The sequence below is a fragment of the Rhipicephalus sanguineus genome, chromosome 4 (assembly GCF_013339695.2).
Source record: "Rhipicephalus sanguineus isolate Rsan-2018 chromosome 4, BIME_Rsan_1.4, whole genome shotgun sequence".
NCBI classification, from domain to species: domain Eukaryota; kingdom Metazoa; phylum Arthropoda; class Arachnida; order Ixodida; family Ixodidae; genus Rhipicephalus; species Rhipicephalus sanguineus.
Window position 1 is genome coordinate 7,084,861 of NC_051179.1, and position 23,355 is coordinate 7,108,215.

The following is a 23,355-nucleotide window of genomic DNA, read 5'->3' on the forward strand; positions in this document are numbered from 1 at the left end:
CTGGCGGAACGAGCGCTTTCAGGAAATCGTCAAGTCGTTCAGTCCAGACGACGTTTTCAACGCCGACGAAATGGCGTGCTTTTATCAGCTGTTACCTGATAAGACAGTGAACTTTAAAGGTGAAAAATGCAAGGGTGGAAAAAAATCGCTTCTTCGCGTGTCAGTGCTCTTCTGCTGCAACGCCACAGGCACGGAAAAACTCAAGCCTCTTGTTATTGGCAAGTCCGCCAAGCCTCGCTGCTTGAGAAACGTTGTCTCATTGCCTTGCGACTATCGGGCAAATAAGAAAGCGTGGATGACGCGGGAACTGTTCACGCAGTAGCTGCTGCAGTTCGACAACACAATGAAGAAGAAACAAAAGAAGGTTCTTCTAATCGTTGATAACTGCTCGGCACATATGGTGAACGCGCGTTTGAGCACTGTGCAGCTTGAATTCCTGCCCCCGAATTGTACGTCTTTACTCCAACCTTTAGACCAGGGCATAATAAGATGTGTGAAGGCCGAATTTCGGAAGCGACTTGTGCAGTGCCTTCTCGTTAACATACGACTGAAGCTGCCCGCGGAGGTCAACATCCGTCAAGCCTCAGAAATGCTGACAGGGTCGTGGTGGAACGTCAAGGCAAGCACCATTGGCAACTGCTGACGAAAGGCAGGTCTTCTCGAGACTTCGCTTACGCCGCAAGACTGCGAGCCTACGCCACGAGACTGCGATGACGAAGCGGAGCTCGACCCAGAGCTTTGGAATGAGCTTACCGAGAAGCTCCTGGTAGATGCTGCGGTAACCTTCGAGGATTACGTAGACAGTGGCTGTGCAGTGGCTACGTCCGCAGAGCTCACCTGCGAAGAAATTGTGAATCAACTGCGTGAGCAAGATTGCTGTAGCAGTGACGAATACGACGCTGGCAGAGTCTGGGACAACGGAAGAGGCTATTTCCAGCTCGAATGTTCCTTGAGAAGACCCGATCGTACCTCGGGTGCTGCAAGGACGTACCCAAAGACATCCTTAGGAAGGTTGCGGACGTGGAGGCATACATGCACCAGCGCCTGTTTTCTACTCGCCAGAAGAAGACAACAGACTTTTTTAAGCAGTAAATTGTTTCCACTCGGTGCCCAGTGTTTTCGTTTATTGTTTACGCCCCAACACGTGCACCTCCTGCAAAGGTATGTTATTTTCGCTGTTGTGTTACATTACCGACATCATTTTTCAGTACTACGATATTTCAGAATAACGAATTAAATTTGGCGGTCCCACGAAGTTCGTTGTAACGAGATTCTACTGTACTACTTAAATAACTTCCCTTTAGATCAGGTAACCTCATACAATACTTGGGAATTCATATCACATCCAACCTTGCTTGGACAACACACATCAACTTCAAAATTAGCAATGCTAACCACACCCTTGGCTCCCTCAGGCGAAACTTTTTTGATGCTCCTGTCTTTTTAAAACTGTTACTCTATAAAACATTAATACGTCCGAAATTAGAATCATCCTCATCAGTCTGGGACCCTCATAACACTAACCTAATTAACGCATTAGAACTAGTTCAGAATAACGCAGCTTGTTTTATTCTTTCTACTTATAACAGAACTGCCAGCGTAACGGCCATAAAACTAGCCTATCACTTTCATCTCTTGCAGCCCGGCGTAAAATCTTCCGTTTATCATTGTTTCATCAAATATTTCACCACACAACGTTGCATGACATGTTCATTCATAATATGCACTATGTATCGCGTCGCATCGATCATTCTTATAAGGTTCATGTTCCTTTTAGCAGCACCAACACATTTTGTCAATCATGCATTCCTCGCACGTCACTAGAGTGGAACCACCTGCCCAAAAATATTGTATGTATTAGTGATAACTCCTTGTTTCGTGTTGCATTAAACAGCATTGCTAACTAGATTGTCATTTATTTTCCTGCATATCATGTATGTTTGTTTTTCTCACGTTTTTTTGTATACATGTATAACTTACCTTGATTTAATGCTTTGGAATCGTTTATTTATTTTTTAGTCCGTATTGCACATTTATGCTTGACTTATGCTGTACAAACTTCTGATTGTAACCTGTAACACACTCCCCTCTTAATGCCTTGTTTGGTCCTGAGGGTACATTAAATGAAATGAAAATCACCGATAGAAATATTTCGCATATTCCAGAATATTTTTCGTGCTATCTATGACTCAATTAGTATTACAAATTAGGCTAGCTGTATTTGATACATGGCGGGAGGTACAAAACTGCACAAACGGAAGGTTACAAGAAAAATACGATTGACGCAAGTGCTGCATTTCTTACTATAGACTCATTCGTATCTTTCCACAAGTCCCTGTGTTTGCGCTGTTTTATACCTTCCACCTCGCAGGTGGTCTCACAGGGACGTGACTTGAGCAATGTCGCTACAAGAAGCAGTCATAGTTTCGTTCAACTGCATTTTCACGCTGAGTGTTGACAGCTGTGATGTCCTGTGTGCACTAAGAATCTTACTAAATGCACAGTGCTCTAGAAGCTGCATCAGGGACTTGATACGTGCACGTTGGTGACATTGCTTTGATAAATTCATTATGTTTGTTCACAGTATCAACTTACAAGACAGACACGCATTATGGACGAATATGCCATGAACACAGACCACAGCACTTCATTCAAACATATTTTAAATCTGGTACAATAAAGTTTCCACATTTAGCCTGCACTTGTACGCAGTAGCCACGGTAGGACAGCAAAGCTTGGACGTTGTGGCATATCGACTTATGTGCTAAAGAAAAAAAAAAAAAGATAAATCTAACGGGGTTCCTTATGCGTTCACCTAAAATAAATGGAATGTGAAAGCAGTCTTTTTTCTTCTCAGTCAATGTATCCAACATTCCCTATATCCTTCCAAGGTATTTCTTTATCAAACATGGTTCTCTTACTGCCTTAAGAATGCCCTATACTGTGGGCAATGAAGAATCAAATATGAGTGAAATAAGAGTGTTCAGTATGACCGAAAGCCGCTTAACATTGCTGTTGCTTTCCGCACAGACTGTAGGGCATTTTGCAACTGCGCTAGTCTTCTCAACTTGATAGGCAAAGTAGAAGGTGCTCTCGAGGCTTATACTAGAAGCTGGCTTAGATGCCTCGTAAGACGCGCGGAGCAAGAAACCATGCTGCCGTGATACCAAATTAGTGCCGGTGCCCCCTCGCCTTGCTTTATGTTCCCCTTCGACCGTTCGACGCGGCGGGTGAACAGAAGAAAGCGGGGAGAGCACAAAAGAACGCAGGGACCGAACGACTCTTAAGTCATTTGCTGAACTGACACTGTATGTGATAAAAAGCCACGGTGGCCGCCATATCGCAGAGAACCTGTCTGTGACATCAAGTAAAAACAATGTACAATGTCAAAGCGCTAATCATTTGGTTGCCAAACATATGATTTAGGCCTTAAATTAATCATGGAAGCTGAAATTATCAGTGATTCCACTCTTGCGCCAACTGCGCCAAAGTGCGCCAAATTGTATTTACTGCGCCATCCAGATAATATCGACGAAAATTGCGCCAAACTGCGCCAAAGTCTCGGATTTCGGGGCATCTATCACCGGCAATTGCACCGCCGATGCGTCCAAACATGTGCAGCTTGATCTTGGGGCTGCCAAAGTCGCAACCATGGACCAAGAGTTCATCCGTTGAATAAATAGCGCTCGCGCGTGCGTCCTGAGTAAGCCATGATGCCATGCACGGTGCCGACGCAGCTTCTGTTCTGCAAGTTGGCTTGACAGCAAAACGCGCTCTCCGCAGAGGCTCGTGACGTCTAAGCCTATCGGTAGCGAGAAAGTGCGATGGCGATTCATCGGCGGACGTCGTCTGTTCCAGAAACGCTTTTTCCTGCTCCAAAAGTTGCTCCAAATCCTAAATTGGCTGGATCACCACTGAGGCTGCTTTTCCAAACCAGTTTGTAGACCTGGCGTGGCTTTGTGGTAGAATACCTGATTGCCACGCAGAATGCTTGGGTTCGATGCCTGCTTGGATCCTGATTTTTATTCTTTCCATTCGTCGGGTCAACGCTGCTGATGTTGGTTTTTCTTAACGCTCTCATTTAAATTGCCATTGTCTGTTCTCGCCGTTCCTGGGTAGATATAAACTGTCAATCACCTGTGGCGCATACCCGTACACCGCGGCTGGTGGTAAACGGGTATGTGCCACACGTGTTTGACGACGCACGCGACATGATTTTCACGTTACTTATGTCATGACCACACAGTCATATTCGTCAAGTCCTCTTACCCTCCCATGCTAACTTTGGTCTACACCAAGTTAAGGAGGCGATCACGAGAACACCCAGACGTAAGCGGCTACATGGATGGATGGATGGATGGATGGGTAGGTAGGTAGGTAGGTAGGTAGGTAGGTAGGTAGGTAGGTAGGTGGGAGGGTGGGTGGGTGGATGGCTAGGTAGGTAGGTAGGTAGGTAGAAAACGCTCAAGTGCCAGAGGTTCGCTAAGAAATGCTTCGCATTTAAAAGCATTGTTGAGTAGCGCAAAAAACACGGGGACACAGGCGTTATCAACTGGCATTTATTTTCAGAAAGACAACATATAAGCATACATCTGGACATGTGCAATGGCTCTGTCCAACAGTAAAAATAATATACAAAAGACCTTCTAGCCTACACCTAGGCGGGAGCCCAGCCCACAAACACGTCGGATACGAAATAAAGTTTTTTCCATTCCATTCCATTCACTTTCCCCACTCACAAAAACCAGTGAACCTTGTCACTTTCAGTCAATCCCTAAGGAAGGGATCAAATGGGTTTCAAAACGTTGGGACTATCTTAAACCGTGGGTGGTGCTAGTTCAGTATCGAGAACTCTATCACCTTGTGATACAGATCTCTGTCCGAGATGTTTGCAACTACAGTAGTGCAACTACAGTAGAATCTCGATGATATGAGTCTCGCGTGGTCACAAACAATATTCGTATCTGCCGAAATTCGTATCACCCAAAAACATGGCAAACTAGTAAGCCAAATTAGTGTACCAGTAGTACACCTAGTGTGCAACAAAAGAAAACTGGTGTATGTTTTTATTTATTGCTTTTCAAGGCTGCAACGACGTCATAGACCGCTCTGAATGATTGTGATTAGCTTCTGGACACCAGCAATCACACTAGTACTCGTAAATATACCATGCATGCACGCATGTGCAATTTATAGACAAAAAGCTCTGGATCCAGTGAGAGCTAGTGAGAGCTCTGGGTCGGTGACATCTAGGAGCATGGGCATGTGCAGCGCAGTGTACATGCCTGCGTTTGAGTTCCTCGTGCCCAGCCCATGCGGGGTTTCCGTGACTACTGCGGCTGCATCGCTGCACCTGTTTGTATCTGCAGGCCAGCACATGTATCAAACTTTGCGGGTGAAGATTGGTTTGTGATGACTGAGCTCTAGCACATTGTAGTCTAATGGGCCTTGGCCGGTAGTCTAATGGGCCTTGGCCGGGACCACAGAAAAATTTGTATTACCCTAAAATTTGTATAAGTCGTGATTGCGTCATTGATATTTTGCTGTAGTACTTGCACTTGGTGACGAAAATATTCCAACTTTTTGCCATTCACTGTGGACATTATCTTAGACGTTATAGACTTGAGATAAAACAAATTTATTGTCGGATTATTGGGGTTTGTTGTGATGAGAGTAAACTGCATAACAATAACTGATGCCCACCTTGTGTTTTTGCAGGGCCCTGAAGTACATGCCACATGCAGTGCTCAAGCTTATGGAGAACATGCCCATGCCCTGGGAGCAGATCCGAGATGTCAAGGTTCTCTACCACATCACTGGGGCCATTACTTTTGTCAACGAGATTCCTTGGGTCATCGAGTCGGTCTACATTGCTCAGTGGGGGTAAGCATTCTGAGTAGACTAACATGTCCCGTCATAATAGCCGATTACGCTTGTGGGGATGAAGGGCGCCTTATCTTCGCGTCTCGATTCCTAGCTAGCGCATTGTGCTGGCCCCTCGCGGATGGATCGCCGGGAATGTCCGTTAAGCGGCAACATGGCAGCTTGGGCTACGATGCAAGGCCTTACTGTACGGCGCAAGCCATGCTTCCCTCCCCCCGCCGTGCAGAAGTCTGCATGCCACACGTCGCACAGCATGCTACTTACGTCACTGTGCCATGCCTGTCCTCATTGGCTGCCGTTGATAGCCCTCTCTCCGCCTGAGCTAGCTGCTGTCTGGTGCTTGCTCGTCATGGAGAGATGCTTGTACGCCTGCAATGGGAGAGTCAGGCGTGCCTTTGTAGGCGACTTCTCGTTTGTGTGCTTGATGGTTCCCTTTGTGTGGTAGCCATGGCACTGCAGGCAAACGTTCTCGATCGGTCTTGTGAAGTTACCCAGTACGACCCGCAATCCTGCTATTGTCGTACTTTGCTGCATCTTGGATTATATATATTAACCCGTGTTTGTTGATGACCTGCCTCGAGTGCCCTTTCTGCGCTGTGTCGCGTAGCGGCAGTGGAGAACGTTGTGTGCCTTCCCGGTTGCGCTCATTGGGTAAGCTTCACGCAAACCTATCTCCACACGCTGCATGTTTCGTTTTCGTCAGTCAATTTCGAGAAATGACATAGTTACTCGCCTAATGGTTGCATCCCTGAATTCTGTTGTCAAAATGTGATTTTTTTCTTCCCGCATAATGATCGCACCCTGAACTTGTCGCGGTGATGGCGGTCATTGCAGTTTTGATGCCACATGCTCATCGTCTTGCAGTGCGGTCACTGCACAAAACAGCACGGTAGCACCATGCTACTGTTTTGCCATGAATGTGGTATAGAAATTACACGTCTGCCATTAAAGGGACACTAAAGAGAAACAATGAATCGGCCTAGATCGATAAATTGTGCTCTGAGAACTCTAATGTTGTTAATTTCGCCGTCATAGGTTTGTTAATAGAGGGGAAAATCAAGTTCAAAGTTTCATTTTTAAAATGGCTGTCAGTTGGGCTTGTTGGTTCATGATCTTGAGGGTTGAATCGCGCAAACGAGACAGGGACTAAAAGAAGAGACAACACACAGAGCGCAAACTACCAACAAAAGTTTATTTCCTGAGCACACAGTTTTTTATGCACCGCTCTTGCGCCACCAGGTGAGTACAACAATCAACTTCTTAGAAACGCGAGCTCTTTGCCAGATAAGTTAACAGACGGCGTGCTGACGCATTCGGGACCTAATCTAACAATGTTCTCAGCTTCGATAATTTCTCTCGTCAATTTATCGTTCTGCGATGCGACAATTGTACATGTGCTGAACACAGGTTGGCACCCACATGTCTTGCAGTGAATCGCAAGCCATCCGTCACGTCCATTTTTTACATTGTTGTTATGTTCTCTAAGTCTGTCATTAATACACCTTCCGGTTTGACCTATATATATCTTACCACACGAAATTGGAATCCGATACACAACATTACTCTTGCAAGGAACATAGGTGACTTTGTGTTTCTTAGTGCATGCATTAGATTTCATATTGCTACTATTGCGGTGACATAGGCTCAGGAGTTTGCGCGGGGCTGAAAAAACTACTTTTACTTTGGAACGTTCCGCCACTTTTTTCAAATTGTGTGAAATCTTGTGGAAGTACGGTATGACGGCAACTTTTTTCGCGTTAGTTTTTGAGGGCTCCTCAGTTGAGGGCATCTGGCGATGCTTTCTGAGCAAAGTTTCAGCTACAGAGGATTGCACACTTAATGGATAACCTGCTTCAGATAGCCGGTCGGACTGGTGCTCAAAACTAACCGCAACTTCATGCTCGCATGACTTTGATAAAGCATTATGAAAGCAAAGCTTTACAATTGATCTCTTTACTAATTTGGAGTGTGCCGAGTTGTATGGAAGGACCGGTTTATTACATCGAGGTTCATAGCGCCAACAGAAATGATCTGTGTGGAAGGTGAACATGATGTCAAGGAACTTGATCACATTGTTATCAGGCATTTCATGCGTGAGAGTTAGGGGCTTAAAGCTATCTTTAACCCTTTGCGGTCCGTTGTCGGGCAGCGCCCGACAACGCAACACGGCCGTAGCGGTCCGCTGTCGGGCCCCGCCCGACGGCGGCGGTGGAAACCTGCAGTAATAACCCTGGCCTGCACACAGGGGAATGCTTTGAGCGGTATCATACGTTGCCCAAATATCACTAAAAGAGTTGCCTGCAGAATGCAGGAGCAAAAATAAATATCCTGTGCGTTTCTCTTCCACAGCTTGTGTTTTTATTCGCGGCGCCAGAAACTGGCGAAATAGTTTCGGACCGCTAGAGCCGGAAAGTGGGTAAAGGTTTTGGACCGCAAAGGGTTAAAACAAGAAAGAATGTCTAACGCGTATGACTGGTTACCTACGGGGCCGTTGTCAAACAGGATGAGATAGTCGTCTGTTAACTTATCTGGCAAAGAGCTCGCGTTTCTAAGAAGTTGATTGTTGTACTCACCTGGTGGCGCAAGAGTGGTGCATAAAAAACTGTGTGCTCAGGAAATAAACTTTTGTTGGTAGTTTGCGCTCTGTGTGTTGTCGTCTCTTCTTTTAGTCCCTGTCTCGTTTGTGCGATTCAACCCTCAAGTTCATTTTTAAATTTCGCGCCGAAATCTCGCTGTGTGACGTCATGGATTTCAAAGTGTACCTATTGTATTTTGGCGCCATTGGCTCAACAAAATTACCCCAAACTTGGTATGTTAAGTCTATGGCCCCTTCAGAGGACAATGTACTTCATTTTTAGAGATTAGGAACTACGTAGTCCCTAATAGGAGCTGTCAAAATGTAACGTCACGGTGAATGGTGCGGAAACTTCAAGGTGGCGTCGCCACTCACATTTTGTTTTTGCGCGTTTTCTCGCTTGCTAAGCGTCTCCTCGTAGCAAGCGTGGTGTTTTTGGTATTGTGAAAGAGTACTTTACTATTATGAGAGAAATCGTTTAGCTGTTTATGGTGCGATCTTGTACGCATTCCAAATAAACCCGGAGGTGTGGCGTTACATCCAGCCGCACGCGAATGGCCCATGTGAACTGCGACATATGTCACGGCCCTGCATTGAACAATCGCGTGCGGTCATGTGCGGCTGGATGTAATGCCATGCCTCCGTGCTTATTTTGGAATGCGTACAAGATCGCACCATTAGTGTCCCTTTAAAGGGACACTAAAGGAAAGTAATAAGTCGATGTTGATTGTTGAAATAGCAGTCCAGAAACCTCGTAGTGCTACTTTTATGCCAAGGAAGTGCTTATTTTGAAATAAAATCACGTTTTAGTGGTCCGAATCGCGTTAGCGCACTTCAAATCACCTGCCTGAAAGCGGTATTTCGCACGTCACTGTTGCCATGCCCAACATTGCCCGCCTTTACTGCGCGGCGGTGTGCACTGGCGGCGTGCACCATTTGGGCATCTGGCAACATCACATGCATGCGGTATTTTGTCGAACTTTCTGTCAGAGTGACTTTCACGAGCGTGCAAAACACACGGGGCAATACGCGATACCAGTAGACTCCCGTTAAGACGAACTCGAAGGGACCGCGGTCATCTGTTCGTCTTATCAGGAGTTCGGCTTATCAGAAGTGCCCCCAAAAAGTGACATGCTAACATGCCAAGTGCATCCAAATATGTTACTTGAATCACTGAATGCAGTTGACTTACAGTGTGGGGCAAAAAGACAAGAAAAAGCATTTATTTGGCTCATCTAGATAAAGACTATGCCTTCAAGCAGAGTATTTACACGAATCTTACGAGCACCCGATTTCGCGTGTTCAAAAATAAAAATGCTCGTGAAGATATTTGCTACCACATTTTAATGATAAAACTGTAACACGCTCCTATGTTGACGATTAGAAAAAATATTAAGAGACAAGCACAATTTTCCTTCAAAGAATGTAAAATTTATTGTCCTGGCAGTTCGTTTTCTTCTGTGAGCCTGTTTTGCTGGCTCTAAGATCACTTCTGGATACGCCTCGGTCGCGTGCTGTTGCCTTGACAAAGTCATTATACGCTGAGTTGCTTAAGAAAGTCTGCAAGGTTTTCTTCGAGGTCCGGATATTTTCCAGTTTTCGGCCCGTAGTAACTTTTCCTGATCGACGTGCAGCTGAAGATATCCCATCGGGCTACTCACGGTCACAAGCCTCGCCACAAAAAAGACACGACGCAGCTATATTCACTGTGCAAAATAGCCTTCCTTTGTTGTGCGCTTCCATAATCAAAATGGCTCATCACAATTTGCACTTCACTGGGAACAGATAGAACGCGTACAGGTCCTACGCAAACCAACGCGAATTGACCACAAAATACATGTGCTCGGCCGCCATTGTGTGATGGCGATGACAATGCACCTGACCCCTCTGACAGCAGTGCGCCGCGATCGTGGTTTCGGTTTCGTACTCCATTGTAATGCGCAGACCATTTTTGTTCCTGTTGTCGCTTTCTTTTTTTTTTTCCCCCACTCCCCTTGCGTTTGCCCCTCTGACCACGGCGAGGGGGTCTCAAGCTCTTGTGTTGTTCTGTTCTCCTTTGTACTCCAGCTGGACGCAATGGCTTGGGGGTCCAAGTTGTAAATCCCCCACTCTTTTTGTTGCTTTCTTTGCTGATAAAGCCCACACCTCCCCCACCCACAGGCTGGGGGTGAGGGGGTATACCGGCTTTATCCGCTGACCGGTCTTCTTCGTTTATCTCGCGCCCTCCGCGTCGCGATTTGCTTCGCGTCTTTGCTCCAGGAAGTGCTTTTTTTCATCTTTTTGCTTTTTCTCGGTCGCCTGAATGCCCCACCAAGACTGCGGTGTTCGTTTTGCCCGCCTTTACTGCGCGGCGGTGTGCACTGGCGGCGTGCACCATTTGGGCATCTGGCAACATCACATGCATGCGGTATTTTGTCGAACTTTCTGTCAGAGTGACTTTCACGAGCGTGCAAAACACACGGGGCAATACGCGATACCGAAACTTCCACTGAGACGCGACCGTGTGAGCGAAGCAGGGCGCCGGGCGAAGCGCAGTTCAGCGAAAATGGAACTTCTGAACCATGCGCGTCGTTTCCCATGGCAACGCCAAAGAGGTTCCTTTTTCCATGAATCGAACGGAAACGAACAAGCAGCATTTTATTACATCTCTTGATGCACGGAAGGTTCTTTTATTATTGTAGCTAGTCTGATTACTAGTGATTAATTGTATTCAGACTCTCCCACGTCATCGGGATCACTTCCAAAATGTCCCACTCGGGGCGCTCATCGTGTGATACATTTAGCTTAATTTCTCGGTAAGTAGGGCACTGCTGTTGATAGTACTGCCGTTTTAGACGTTGTCGTACATTGAACTTTCACTCTGACATAAATTGTTATTTGCCTTTCGTGTCCCTTTAAGGCTGTTGACTTTGCACTTGATCATGTCATTAGCCTGCATAACTTCTATAATAATGATGTTAGACGTGCCACACCTCAAGACAGCACGTGGAGGCACGGGGACGAGTGCAGATGCAACCTTTGCATCTCTGCACCACGGTGTTAGAGTGCTACTCATGTAGTGCATGTCACGTTATCTCAGGAGTGCTTGCCATGTGGATGGGATTGAAAGAGAGAGAGACGGGAGACAGTGGTGGCACGGCAAACACTTTATCGAACAACATGGCAAAAATGAACACTCAAAATTCACCCACTCAAACAATACATATCACAAAAATTCATCAAAGGAATGCTTAGACTAAACCAAGTCTTTAGCTACCCTAACTGTCTGGCTGCACTGGCCTCTCGATAGCGCTAAAAATGGAGTGTCGTTACTTGTGTGACGGTCAGCGCGACGTCAGTCGACTCCCTCGTTGTCAGTGTTGCATTGTGCTCGCCGTCGATGCTCTTGCTCAGGTCCTGCGGTCGTCAAAGCTCAGCAGTAACTCGGCGAACCACTTGTTGCCAGTTTCCCGGTCGTCGTCATGGCCATCAGTGGAAGTGGATGGGTTAGGCTTAGCTGCCTCCTCGGTCCCTTGTTCCACGTGAGTCTGCGGCTTAAGTGACGACGGGGCACCCTGGGGACTGTCCTGTGGGTCCGAGCCATTCAGCCAAGGTAGATGGAGCGTTGCAGGCGCACCGGGATCTGCTGTGACGAGGATACAGCAAGTCCGTGTATTCTTATTCAGCCAGGCTCCAGGCTGAAATCTGTCGGGAGGTCTTCGGGTACGGTTGCTTCTCCGTAAGGGTGGTGCTGTGCATAGGTCATTAACCGCAGTAGACGCTGTTGCTTTTGTTGTTCTTGGGTCAGGAAGATCTTTGTCCTCATGGACTTCGTCATGACTCTGCACGTTGCATTCGTCCCGAAACACACCCCGTGAAGTGCCGTCATCAAGGCCACTTCCTGAAATTACATTGTTTTTCTGAAGAAGCCTCGATGTGTGAGGATTTCCGGACGGTTATGCCCTCACAAGCTTCTGTGCCTTGCGGTTGAGTGTGGTGGCAGGTAGCCGCACTTGTCCATCGTTTTCGCAAGTGATTAACATGGGTGAATTGCATGTGTTCTCTAATATTGACAAGATATGTAGCTGGGCTGACCACTTGCTCGATAATTTCCTCCTGCCAAGATTTTACTTTACCTCTCACCGTCTTTACATATACTGTGTCACCGACTGAGCAGTACTCGGCCGACCCTCTTCGGTGGTTGTGATGCTCAGCCTCTTTTCTCTGACGCTCCAACATGTTATCTGCAAAGCTTGGCTTCATTAGAGACAACTTTACACGGGGTGAATGCTTCAAGAAGAGTTCAGCTGGTGTCTTTGCCGTAACTGAATTTGGTGTGTCTCGGTATGACAACAAGAAATCCCAGGGACGCTCTTGCATAGTATGCTTTAACCCTGCAATGTCATCAATCGGCCAGTACTTGCTTCAGAACTGCCGTCTTGGTTGTTCTAAAGCCCCTCCATCACGTCTGCTGCCGCTTTTTTAAGTACCGCCATCTATTGTTTCAACGATGACACTCACTTCCGGTTCCGGAGCTTCGGGAAGGAAGTTCTTGAGCCACTTCCTTCCGCTTTTTCCTTCCATCTTGTTTCTGCGCACGCATGTGCATACGCGAGAAAGCAAATATTTCATTCTCCGTTTCGCAAGTGTTGTTGTTTTGAGGTTCGTCGTAAACTGCCTACCACCGAGCGAGTTTTCTCTCGGTGTTTCTGCGTCCCGAGGGCATGGGCGGGCATTGGGCGTGTGCATCAACCGGAAAAGCAGCAGAAACATCATGGCGGCACTTCGGCTTCCGCTCAGCGGGGAGCCGGTATAAAGGGAGAGGGGGAGGACGAGTTGGCGCTACTTAACCTAGCCGGCGGAAAACGCATAGAGGGGCTTTAGGTTGTTCTAACAAGCTTTTCCGCAGCTCCGTTGGATGCGGCATGGTACGGAGGCATCCTCGTATGCTTAAAGGGAAGCTGAAGCACTTTTAAAAAAAAATGACTTGGGAATGTGTAATCATAGTTTGATCCTTGCTGAATACGAAAACCAATGTAAGAGTTCACAGAAGTGAACGCAAATGGCATTTCTTGGCAAAAAAACAGCGGCTGCAGCCGCAGGGCTTCTTGAACTGCTGAGCGAAGGCGGTGACGTCAACTTCGTTGTGCCGCGTCATCGGCGCCATCAGCTCTGTAAAAGCACGGCCTTTGCTATCAGTTCCACCAACGCGCGCAGCCAGAAGTAGTCACGGAGGCCACGGCTCCGCCAAAACCACGGTGGTAGAATAAAACAGGTGGCCCATCAAGCGCCGCGAGCGCGTCGCCGTACTGCTCGAGTTGCTCGCGGCCGCCGCTAGGTACGCGACGAGTTTTGGGGCCGAAAGACGCGCACCGCAAGCTCTCGCTGTGCTGTAAAAACCGGTTTCTCTAGCTAATTTTGTGGCTTTAAACGGTTGTTTGTGCTTTTACTAGCTTGTAGTGGCTGTCTGCCAGCTTCGACCGCAAAAGTAAGAGCGCCAGGCTCTTGAAACTCTTGAAACTCGTTCGAGGTAAACTGCGGACCGTTATCCGTCACCAATTCCTCCGGGTAGCCATATGCTGCGAAGAGGTTGTTCAAACACTGCATCGTTTTTGCACTAGTTTAATAGGACTTTTTGGGCGCCTAGTTGGTGCATACTGACAAAAATTACTTAGTGCAATACAAACACAGCACACAAGGAAGGTACAAAAGGGACAAGCGCTGCTTGCAACTGTTTATTCCACAACATTGTCATGAAACATATATACCTTTGGCACATGTGCAGACCCGCTCAATGAAAACACAAAAAGTGAAGATAACAGATTTTCTATCGCATGTACGTGTTGATGAAGCTAAATTCGTTCGAGTGCAGAGTGACTGAAGGTTCGCTAACGCACCCCGCCCCCCTCTTCTTAAAGGGGTGGTGCCATCAAATTTCGAAATCAAATTATTTAGTGAGAATACATGAATCTTGGTGCGTGTATCATGCTTTCTGGAGCTATAGGAAATGCTTACAGCAAAGAACGCGCAAGCCACAAATTTGGTGGCACCACCCCTTAATGAGAAATGCCTCCAGTAACAGGCGGGCTTGTTCATTGCGGCTTTTGCCCAGAATCTTTGCCTCGCGAAGCAATGCCTCAACCCCGCAAGAACTCACGTCATCGGCTAAGTGCGTTCTTTCCTTCTTTTTTATGTTCAGGGCATGCTCTTTGAAACGGTGATTTGCACACCTTCCGGTTTGACGGATGTAACTTTTACCACATGACAGTGGTATAACATAAACTACGCTTCAGGTGCATTTCACGTAAGGCAGAAGGTGCCCTTGCATAACTGCGGGGAAAGCAACAAGACGAGGATGCCAAAAAAAAGCTAAGTTGCACATTTTTAAGGGCGGGTCCATGTACAACGAACTACTGAATAAAGACCACTTTTCGCGGCACCTTCAGGTTCGTTATAAATGGGTTCGACTATACTCGAATATGCTTGGTTGCTGTTTTCACGAGATCTGGAGTAGCACTGACTTTGAAGTATTTAATTGCATTTTAGAGTCCCCACACCACTGATCTATTTTCAATAGTGATTCCTGGAGAACTTTGTGGTCGCTAGTTGAATTTACTTCTTTGAATATAATGCAATCATCTGCAAATAACCTTATGCTAACTGATTCGGGTTATACTTCTGTCGTTTATGAAAATAAGAAATAGCAACGGACCGAGCACACTGCCTGGTGGTACTCCAGACAGAACTGCCAAAGTAGGTGATAAACAGCCATTTATGTCTACAAATTGTGATCTTCTTCACAGATATGCAGCATTCAGCCTGATTCTTTAGTTATGCTCTCAATAGGCATCGTAAAAATTCCGAGCTGTAACTTGATTCTTCTCGCGTAATTTTACCCCACATAATGATCGCACCTCCAAGTCTAGGTTTATTTAAAAAAAACAGGTGTGATCATTACGCGAATAAGTATGGTAGTATGTGTCATTGTGTTGAGCGCCACAACAAACATACAGCTGTTCCATGAACAGCGCGACGTTTCAGTCTCTCATCTTATGGTGACGATGAAGTATAATGCAGCATTAGTCTAAAATGAGGGGCACCTGCAAGATGAACACAAAATAAAGGAGACAGGATGAACGCCACTACCAACTGCTTCACAGGGACCTTCCCCTGTATACTCTTGTGATGGCTGCAGGTTTACGAGATTAGGGTTGAAAATCACGCGTGTGGCCATTATACAGACAAAAAGTAAGGACATTCCGTTTTTGGACGCGACTGAGAGGCTAGTGTCGCCAGAATGTTAGTTTAAGGATTCTTTTGATGAACTTTTGTGATATGTATTTTTGATTGTATGAATTTTGCGTGTAGTTTTTGTTGTTTTTTTTTTCGGGTCATTTTTGATAAAGTCTGTTCGCTGTGTTGTCACGGTCTCCCATTTCTCTCTCAATTTTATCCAACTTGCAAGCGCTCCCGAGATACGTGACAAAAAGATCGAGTCATCTTAGGCGAATGCATAAGGGACCCTGTGAGTTTTTTTTTTGCACTGCCCCCTAGAGGGCACTGGGGGGTTTGCGGCGTACAAATGGAATCTTCTAGCCATAGACAGCTTCGCCGAAAAAGGAAATGAAGTTCGTGAAATCGTGTAGTGTCCCCCACTAACGCGCTTTCGGACAATTTCGCAGAAGCTCGACTTGAAGTGGATCTCCATGTTCCAGGCAATGCGGCGCATGTGCGAATGATAGTCTTGAGGCACTATGAGAACGCTCTTGCTACAACACAGAGAGGCCCCAAAAAAAAACGGCAGATCCCACGCAATGTGGGAATCGATGTACAGTGGAACCTCGTTAAACCGTACCTGACGGGGACGCAAAGGAACGACGTGCTATACGGTACTACGGTTTACCCGAAAGTAAGAAATTTGCACTTGCGTGTAAAACGAAACATGTTTCGCAGGAACACCAAGAAACACTTTTATTCAGTGGAAATCGGACGCCAAAAGTCCGTCACTCTCGTTTGCCGCTTTGGTGGCCTCGCAGCGACAACTGCAGCTTCAAAGCCATCCAAGTGGATGGCCAATTTGTCCATCAAGCCGTTCTTTTCCGCGAACACCCGCATCACGTCAAGTGCTCGCGCTGCTTCAGCTACTGAGGGACACGGCACATCCTCCGGCTCAGCGTTGTTGTCGTCCTCCTCCTCATCACCGTCGCTCGCACTCGGTAATTTGCCACAGACAGAATTGATGATGTCACTGTCAGATAAATCTTCACACGTTTCGACTTCTTTGTCAACATCGCAAAATGTATTGAACGGCACTTTGTCGCCGCCACCCTGTCCCTCCAAGACTTCGGCGATCAGCGCCTCGCATTCGCTGTCGTCGATGTCTTCTTCGGTCGCATCCGCTACGCTTGGGCTCGTTGGTTGGGCGGGCACAACAAACTGTGCACGTGTGAAGCAGTCTTATACAGTAGCAGGTTCTACCTGCTGCCAAGAATAGGCCAGCAAGTGGATGGCACTTAGCATGTCAATGCTGTATGTTTTGCCACTTTCCATGGCAAGAAGCATCCTTCGCAGCGAGTTTTTTCGGTACGGTAGCTTCACCGACAGAATGATACCCTGGTCCAAGGGCTGGGACAGTGCCGTTGTTTGCTGCGAGAAACTCCAGCTTCACGGCGGAAAGGTTGTCAAGTTGCACGTGTGCCGGCGCGTTGTCGACAACCATTACAATTTTGCTCCCACTTGCAGTGAAGCGATGGTCCAGCAGGCGCATGTATTCCTCAGATAGCTTCGAGGTCATCCAGGCCTTGGTGTTGAAGCGATACAACACGCCTGAGGGAAGTCGTCCACCCTTGAAGCATCTCGGCTTCGCGGCCTTGCCAATAACGAGGAGCGGCAGCTTCTCGTTCCCTGCCATGTTGACAGCAAAAGCAACCGATAACGTCTCCTTCGCCTGCTTACCACCTGTGCAGGTCTCCCCTTTAAAAGCAAGCGTTCGGTTCGGCAACATCTTAAAAAAAACTGCCGATTCGTCCATGTTAAAGACGTCTTCTGGGGCATACTCCCGCAAGACATCTTGCAGCTTGCTGCTGGCCCAGTCCTACGCGCCGTCTTTGTCTGCCGCTGCACCTTCGCTGGAAACAACCTTCGTGGTAAGATTATACCGTGTCTTAAATCTAGCGAGTCAGCCACTACTGCAGACAAAACTGTCGTGGCCCATTTGTGTGGCGAAGCACTGTGCTTTTTCCGTGAGGAGGGGTCCGCTTACAAGCAAGTTTCTAGCCCCCGCATTTTTCAGCCAGTGCATTAACGCCTCCTCGACGTCAGGGTACCGTATTTATTCGAATATAGGTCGACCTTTTTTTTCCGAAAATGTTGCTCATAACGAGCTATCGACCTATATTCGTGACCAAAGAATCTTGACCTATATTCACGAACCAAAAGCGCCGAGCTTATGGCGTTCAACTGCCGCGCCCGCTGTTCTTCAAGCAGTTCCTGCTACATACGCACGTTATATACCATAAAATCTGGGATAAAAGTCCGCACCCCCCCCCCCTTTCCCGACTAAGTAATTAAGAAAAAGGTTATTGATGGTATAGCCGCGTACCGCCTTTTCAAAGCCCCCGCGAAATGCAGCCGCTCCGCCCTATTTGCGATGAAACCCACGATTTCCCTAGGTAGGCCGTGAAGTCCCTAGCCCGCTAGCCGTGCTGCGGTGCTGCCTTCCGGCGCGCAGCCGCACTGGCACTGGCCTGAGGAGGCCTCGCCGCCTCGCTCTTTGTTCGTTGTACGATCGGCGTGAGGCGGTGACAGCTCGCATTTGCTTGTGCGAGGTTGCGACGATGTCACGTCGGCAGAGTTATACAGCTGACTTCAAGCGCCAAGTGATACTTTTTGCGGAGAACTCGAGCAATTGTGCCGCGCAGCGCGAGTTCTGTGTAAATGAAAAGCTGATTAGGGGTTGGCGAAAGCAGCGGGACCGACTTTTCGCGTGCAACGGACGGCGTCGTGCTTTTCGCGGCCCAGCAACCGGCAGGCATGATGCTCTGGAAAAAGAACTGAGGCTCCATGTGGAAGAGGAGCGTGCCAAAGGCCTCCCGGTTTCCTGCGAGGATATTCAAATGAAAGCCCGGCAGTTGGCACAACGGGACGGGATTGCTCGGTCAGCGTTCAAGGCAAGTCGGGGCTGGGTGCAAAAGTTCATGCGGCGGAACGGCCTGTCTCTTCGTCGCAGGACAACTATATGTCAGCGTTTGCCGGCAGAGTATGAGGAACGGCTGGTAGAGTTTCAGCGTTACGTGTTGAAACTCCGCCGTCAGAAAAATTACATTCTGGGCCAGATAGGGAACGCTGACCAAACCCCAGTCTACTTCGACATGCCCAGTCGCACGACAGTCACAAATAAAGGGGCAAAGGACGTGCGCCTGTTGACAACAGGTCATGAACACACACGGTTTACCGTGATGCTGTGCTGCACGGCAGATGGGACGAAACTGCCGCCGTACATTGTATTTCGCCGCAAAACCCTCCCGAAAAATGAGCAATTCCCCAAGAACGTGATCATCCGCGCAAATGAAAAGGGGTTTATGAACGAGGAGATGGTGAAGGAGTGGCTCAAAGTGGTTTGGATGAAGCGGCCGGGAGCAGACTTACACCTGCCAAATATGCTCGTCCTCGATTCATTCAGAGGCCACATCTGCCCGGGTGTCAAGGAGGCCCTACACAAGGCCAACACAGACCTGGTCGTCATACCTGGCGGTATGACGTCCCAGCTACAGCCACTTGACGTAGCCGTGAACAAGCCCTTTAAGGACCGGGTGGCAAAGAGTTACAAAGAGTGGCTCATGAAGGAGGATGCCGCCATGACACCGACGGGACGCCGCAAAAAGGCTTCCCTCAGTGAAGTTGCGACGTGGGTGGTCGACGCGTGGAAGGACTTGCCAGCAGAAATTATTGTCACTGGATTTAAAAAGTGCTGCATTTCTAACGCGCTCGATGGCAGCGAGGACGACGTCCTTTGGGAAGCCGCGGATGCCTGCGAAGAATCCGACGACGACGACATTCTTTGCACATCTGACGAAGATTAACTTGTAAATAAAGGTGTGCTAAGTTTCAATTTTTTCTGTTTTTAAAAAAAAACGTGGGTCGACCTATATTCGAATATATATTTTTTTTTTCTCGTAGAACACTGTAAGTAGGGGTCGACCTATATTCGTGCCCGACCTATTTTCGAGTAAATACGGTAGGTTGAACCCCTTAGGTGACAACGTTTCAGGTTGGACGGTGCACCATTCAGCACCTTCTCCCTGGCTGTCCAAATACCACAAACCGTTGTAAGTGGTAGGCCTTTCTCCCGTGCCAACGCAGACTTCTTCGTTCCACGTTGGATGGCATTGACGATGTCTAGTTTTTCCTTGATGGTCAGCACGTGATGTTTCACTTGCCTGTTTGACATTGTGCGGTTGTGTCACAATACGCATCCGCAGATGCACACTATCGCAAACGAAGTTGAGCCGGCTCTGAACACATCCAATGCGGTCGGAGAGACGCGGTCAACTAACAAACTACAGTAACAAAACCCTTCATCGTCGCGCTGCTCTCGCGGACTCTCGCCGGCAACGAGCTGTAGCTAGGCCGCTCCGCGGTGGCCTTCGAGATGGCGCGCGGCCCAGTTCGGAGGCTAGGCTCGCGCAATGGCCCCGGAATTACACGCGTATGCATGCATCGCGTAGCTCAAACGGCTCAAATTTTGCGAACTCTGCGCATAATTGGTTGGCCATTGGAGCGCGAGACTGCAACTGAGGACTATGATCGGCATTCGACAAGGGAATAGTACGCATTAACCGACATGTATACGACGTACAGCTATGGCTTAAGCTTAGTGCAATAAATGCATTAACTTAAAGGGAAAACAAGTCTGGGATTCATATTTATTTATTTATTTATTTATTTAGAATACCCCTCAGGGCCAATGGCATTACAGAGGGGGGTGGGGCAAAAATACAGAAAAAAGTCGCCCGCATCTTCTAACGGGGGGAACTCGAGTAAATGCGTCACGGAGTGGTGGGGGTATCGCGTGAATGTTGCGTAATTGGGTATGGTTTGGGAATGCTTAATTGTTACACGATGTGCACACCAAGTACGACTTGAACGGCTCCAGCGTGCACGAAGTTCCGGGTCTGCAGCTCGCTTCAAACGCTTGCGTTCAGCGTCGTGTGCTCTTTTCTTCGCAGCCTTGTCTTCTGCGTTGCTTGCTGTTGTTGACGCCGACGACGGTGAGGGTGGGGTAACGTTGCCTTCAACGAGTGGGGAGACGCTGATTGAAGGTACTGTTGCTTCCATCGCATCTACTTGAGTCAAGCAAAGCGTCAAGTCAAGCGAAAGCCAAGCAAAGACGCCCTTGACTGAATTCTGAACGCGCGCTCCGCTGCTTATATACACGCCGCCCACGTTCGAGGGAGAGGAGGGAGGGATTGAGGGAGGGAGGGAGAGGAGAGGCTTGCTGCCGGCACGAGACGAGCCGAGCATGCGCAGTGGGGGTGTGGACGGTGCCACTGACGCCGCAGGTGTGGCTAAGAAATGCTCCGCATTTAAAAATGGAAATAGCTCAGAGACAGGTCACAAGAAATTACACAATATTAGCGGAGAAGAAAAAAAAAGAACTCAGAACAATTCATAAATAAAATTCGAAAACATTACAAGTAGTTACACAAATTATACGGCACGAAAAGAAAACAGAATGCGATACGTTCATTATTAACTAAAGTCAAAATTTGATGTATCAATGAAGATAGACACTTGATATATGTAAATAATGATGGTGCCAAGTTTAAAAGAAAAAAAAAACTTAGATGCAGATATCGCGTACAGCTTCTTTAAATTGGTTAGTATCTTTGATGGTGACAACATCTCCAGGAAGGTGATTCCACTCATCACTTGTGTGTGGTACAAATGAGTGAAGGAAAGAGGAGGACCTACAAGATGGAATGCCGACTTTGTGATGGTGTTCAATGCGAGATGATATGTAATGTGGTGCCAAAAGGAGTTGGTGTCGTAAAAGGGGGTGATGATATATCCTATGAAAGAGAGAGAGGCGTGCGTTTTTACGTCGTGAGGCTAAAGATGGTAATCCTAGATTAGTTTTCATTAAACTGATGCTAGCGGTCCTGTTATAGTTAGATGAAATGAATCGTGTGGAAATGTTTTGAATCTTTTCTACTAAATCAATTAAATTTTGCTGACTGGGGTCCCAAACTGAGGCTGCATATTCTAGTTTAGGCCGAATAAGTGTTTTGTAGAGAATTAGTTTGAGGGATTGTGGTGCACGTGAAAAATTTCGTCGGACATAGCCCAGTGATTTGTTAGCTTTGCTTGTTAGGTATGAAATGTGCGTGCTCCAGATAAGGTCAGATGAAATGTGGACACCAAGATATTTGTAAGATGAAACACAATGTAGGGGGGTGTTAGCGATATGATAGGCTGGTGGAGTGTTAGTACGCCTGGTAACGCGCATTGCTTTGCATTTGGTTATGTTTAGTTCCATCTGCCATGTGTTACACCACGCACTGATAGCGTTAAGGTCAGACTGAAGAATGGCTGCATCATTGTTACAAGTTATTTCTCTAAATATTATGCAGTTGTCACAGAAAAGATGAATATTAGATGAAACACGGGAAGGTAAGTCATTAATATAAATTAGAAATAAAAGCGGCCCCAGAACAGAGCCTTGTGGAACGCCCGAGCAAACCGGCCTGGAGGGTTATTCAGAGTTGTTAGCAGAAACATACTGAGAACGACGGGACAGGAAGGATTCAAGCCAAATGAGAAGTTGGGGATCTAGGTTAAGCTGGCGTAATTTGTGCAGTAGTAGATTATGAGAAACTTTGTCAAATGCTTTTGAGAAATCTAGAAATACGCAGTCTGCGAAAGAAGAGCGATCAAGAATGGCATGCAAATGGTGTGTAAATGATGGTAGTTGTTTCGCATGAATAAAATTTGCGAAAGCCGTGCTGAGAGTGCGTGAAAAAGGAGGTCGATTCGAGATAGTTGGCAAGATTAGAAAATAATACATGCTCGAGAAGTTTACAAGGAATGCTGGTGAGTGAAATAGGTCGGTAATTAATCGGAGAATGCTTGTTACCTGATTTATAAAGTGGAATCACCTTCCCTATCTTCCATTCGGCCGGGATAGAACCCATGTCAAGTGATTGTTGAAAGATTTTGGTTAGTATAATAGAACTGTAAACACTTGTGCTCTTCAGAAACTTCGGGCTAATTGTGTCGCAACCAGGGGGAGAAGAAAGCTTTAATTTATTGATTAGGCATTCTATGCCACTTGGATCTATTAGCATCGGATTCACTGGTGAGGGATTACGACACTGCATGATCGGTGGTAAAACACTGGTCAATAATGAAAAATTGGAAACAAAAACATCGTGAAGGACAGATGCGCACTGTTCAGAGGCTATAACGTCTCCTGCGTCATCTATGAGGCTTATAGTGTTATCGTTTCTTGGATTGATGACGTGCCAGAATTTTTTAGTATCAGTCTGAAGCATGGAAGGGAGGGTGTGTTTTAAAAAGTTTTCTTTAGCGCTGCAAAGTACAGTGGTATATTCATCTGAAACTAGTTTATGCGTGTTCCAATGATTATCACAAGGACAATGTTTCGCTGACCTGTAGAGACGTTTCTTTTTATTTGACAAGCGTTTTATGTGATTATTATACCATGGTGCCGATTCATTTGAGGTTATGGAGCGATTTAGTACATATTTGTCAAGTAAGGCTTTAGCCTTGTCTACAAACAAATCCCAGTTGCTTTGAACGCCACGACTGTCAAAATTTACCAAAAACGTGTCAACAAAATCGGACAGTTCACTGTTTATTGCATCAAAATTGGAGCGTTTGAACTCACGGATGGTTTT

At 47.0% G+C, this 23,355-nt stretch overlaps 1 protein-coding gene across 1 annotated transcript in view; it reads left to right on the forward strand.

The window, feature by feature from the left end:
* LOC119389333 (pre-mRNA-processing-splicing factor 8) overlaps positions 1 to 23,355 on the forward strand; it is a 619,528-nt gene that overhangs the window by 86,808 nt on the left and 509,365 nt on the right. The window contains exon 4 of the mRNA XM_037656539.1: positions 5,719 to 5,883. Within this exon, the coding sequence (XP_037512467.1) occupies positions 5,719 to 5,883 (165 nt within the window). The remainder of the gene's footprint in view (positions 1 to 5,718; positions 5,884 to 23,355) is intronic.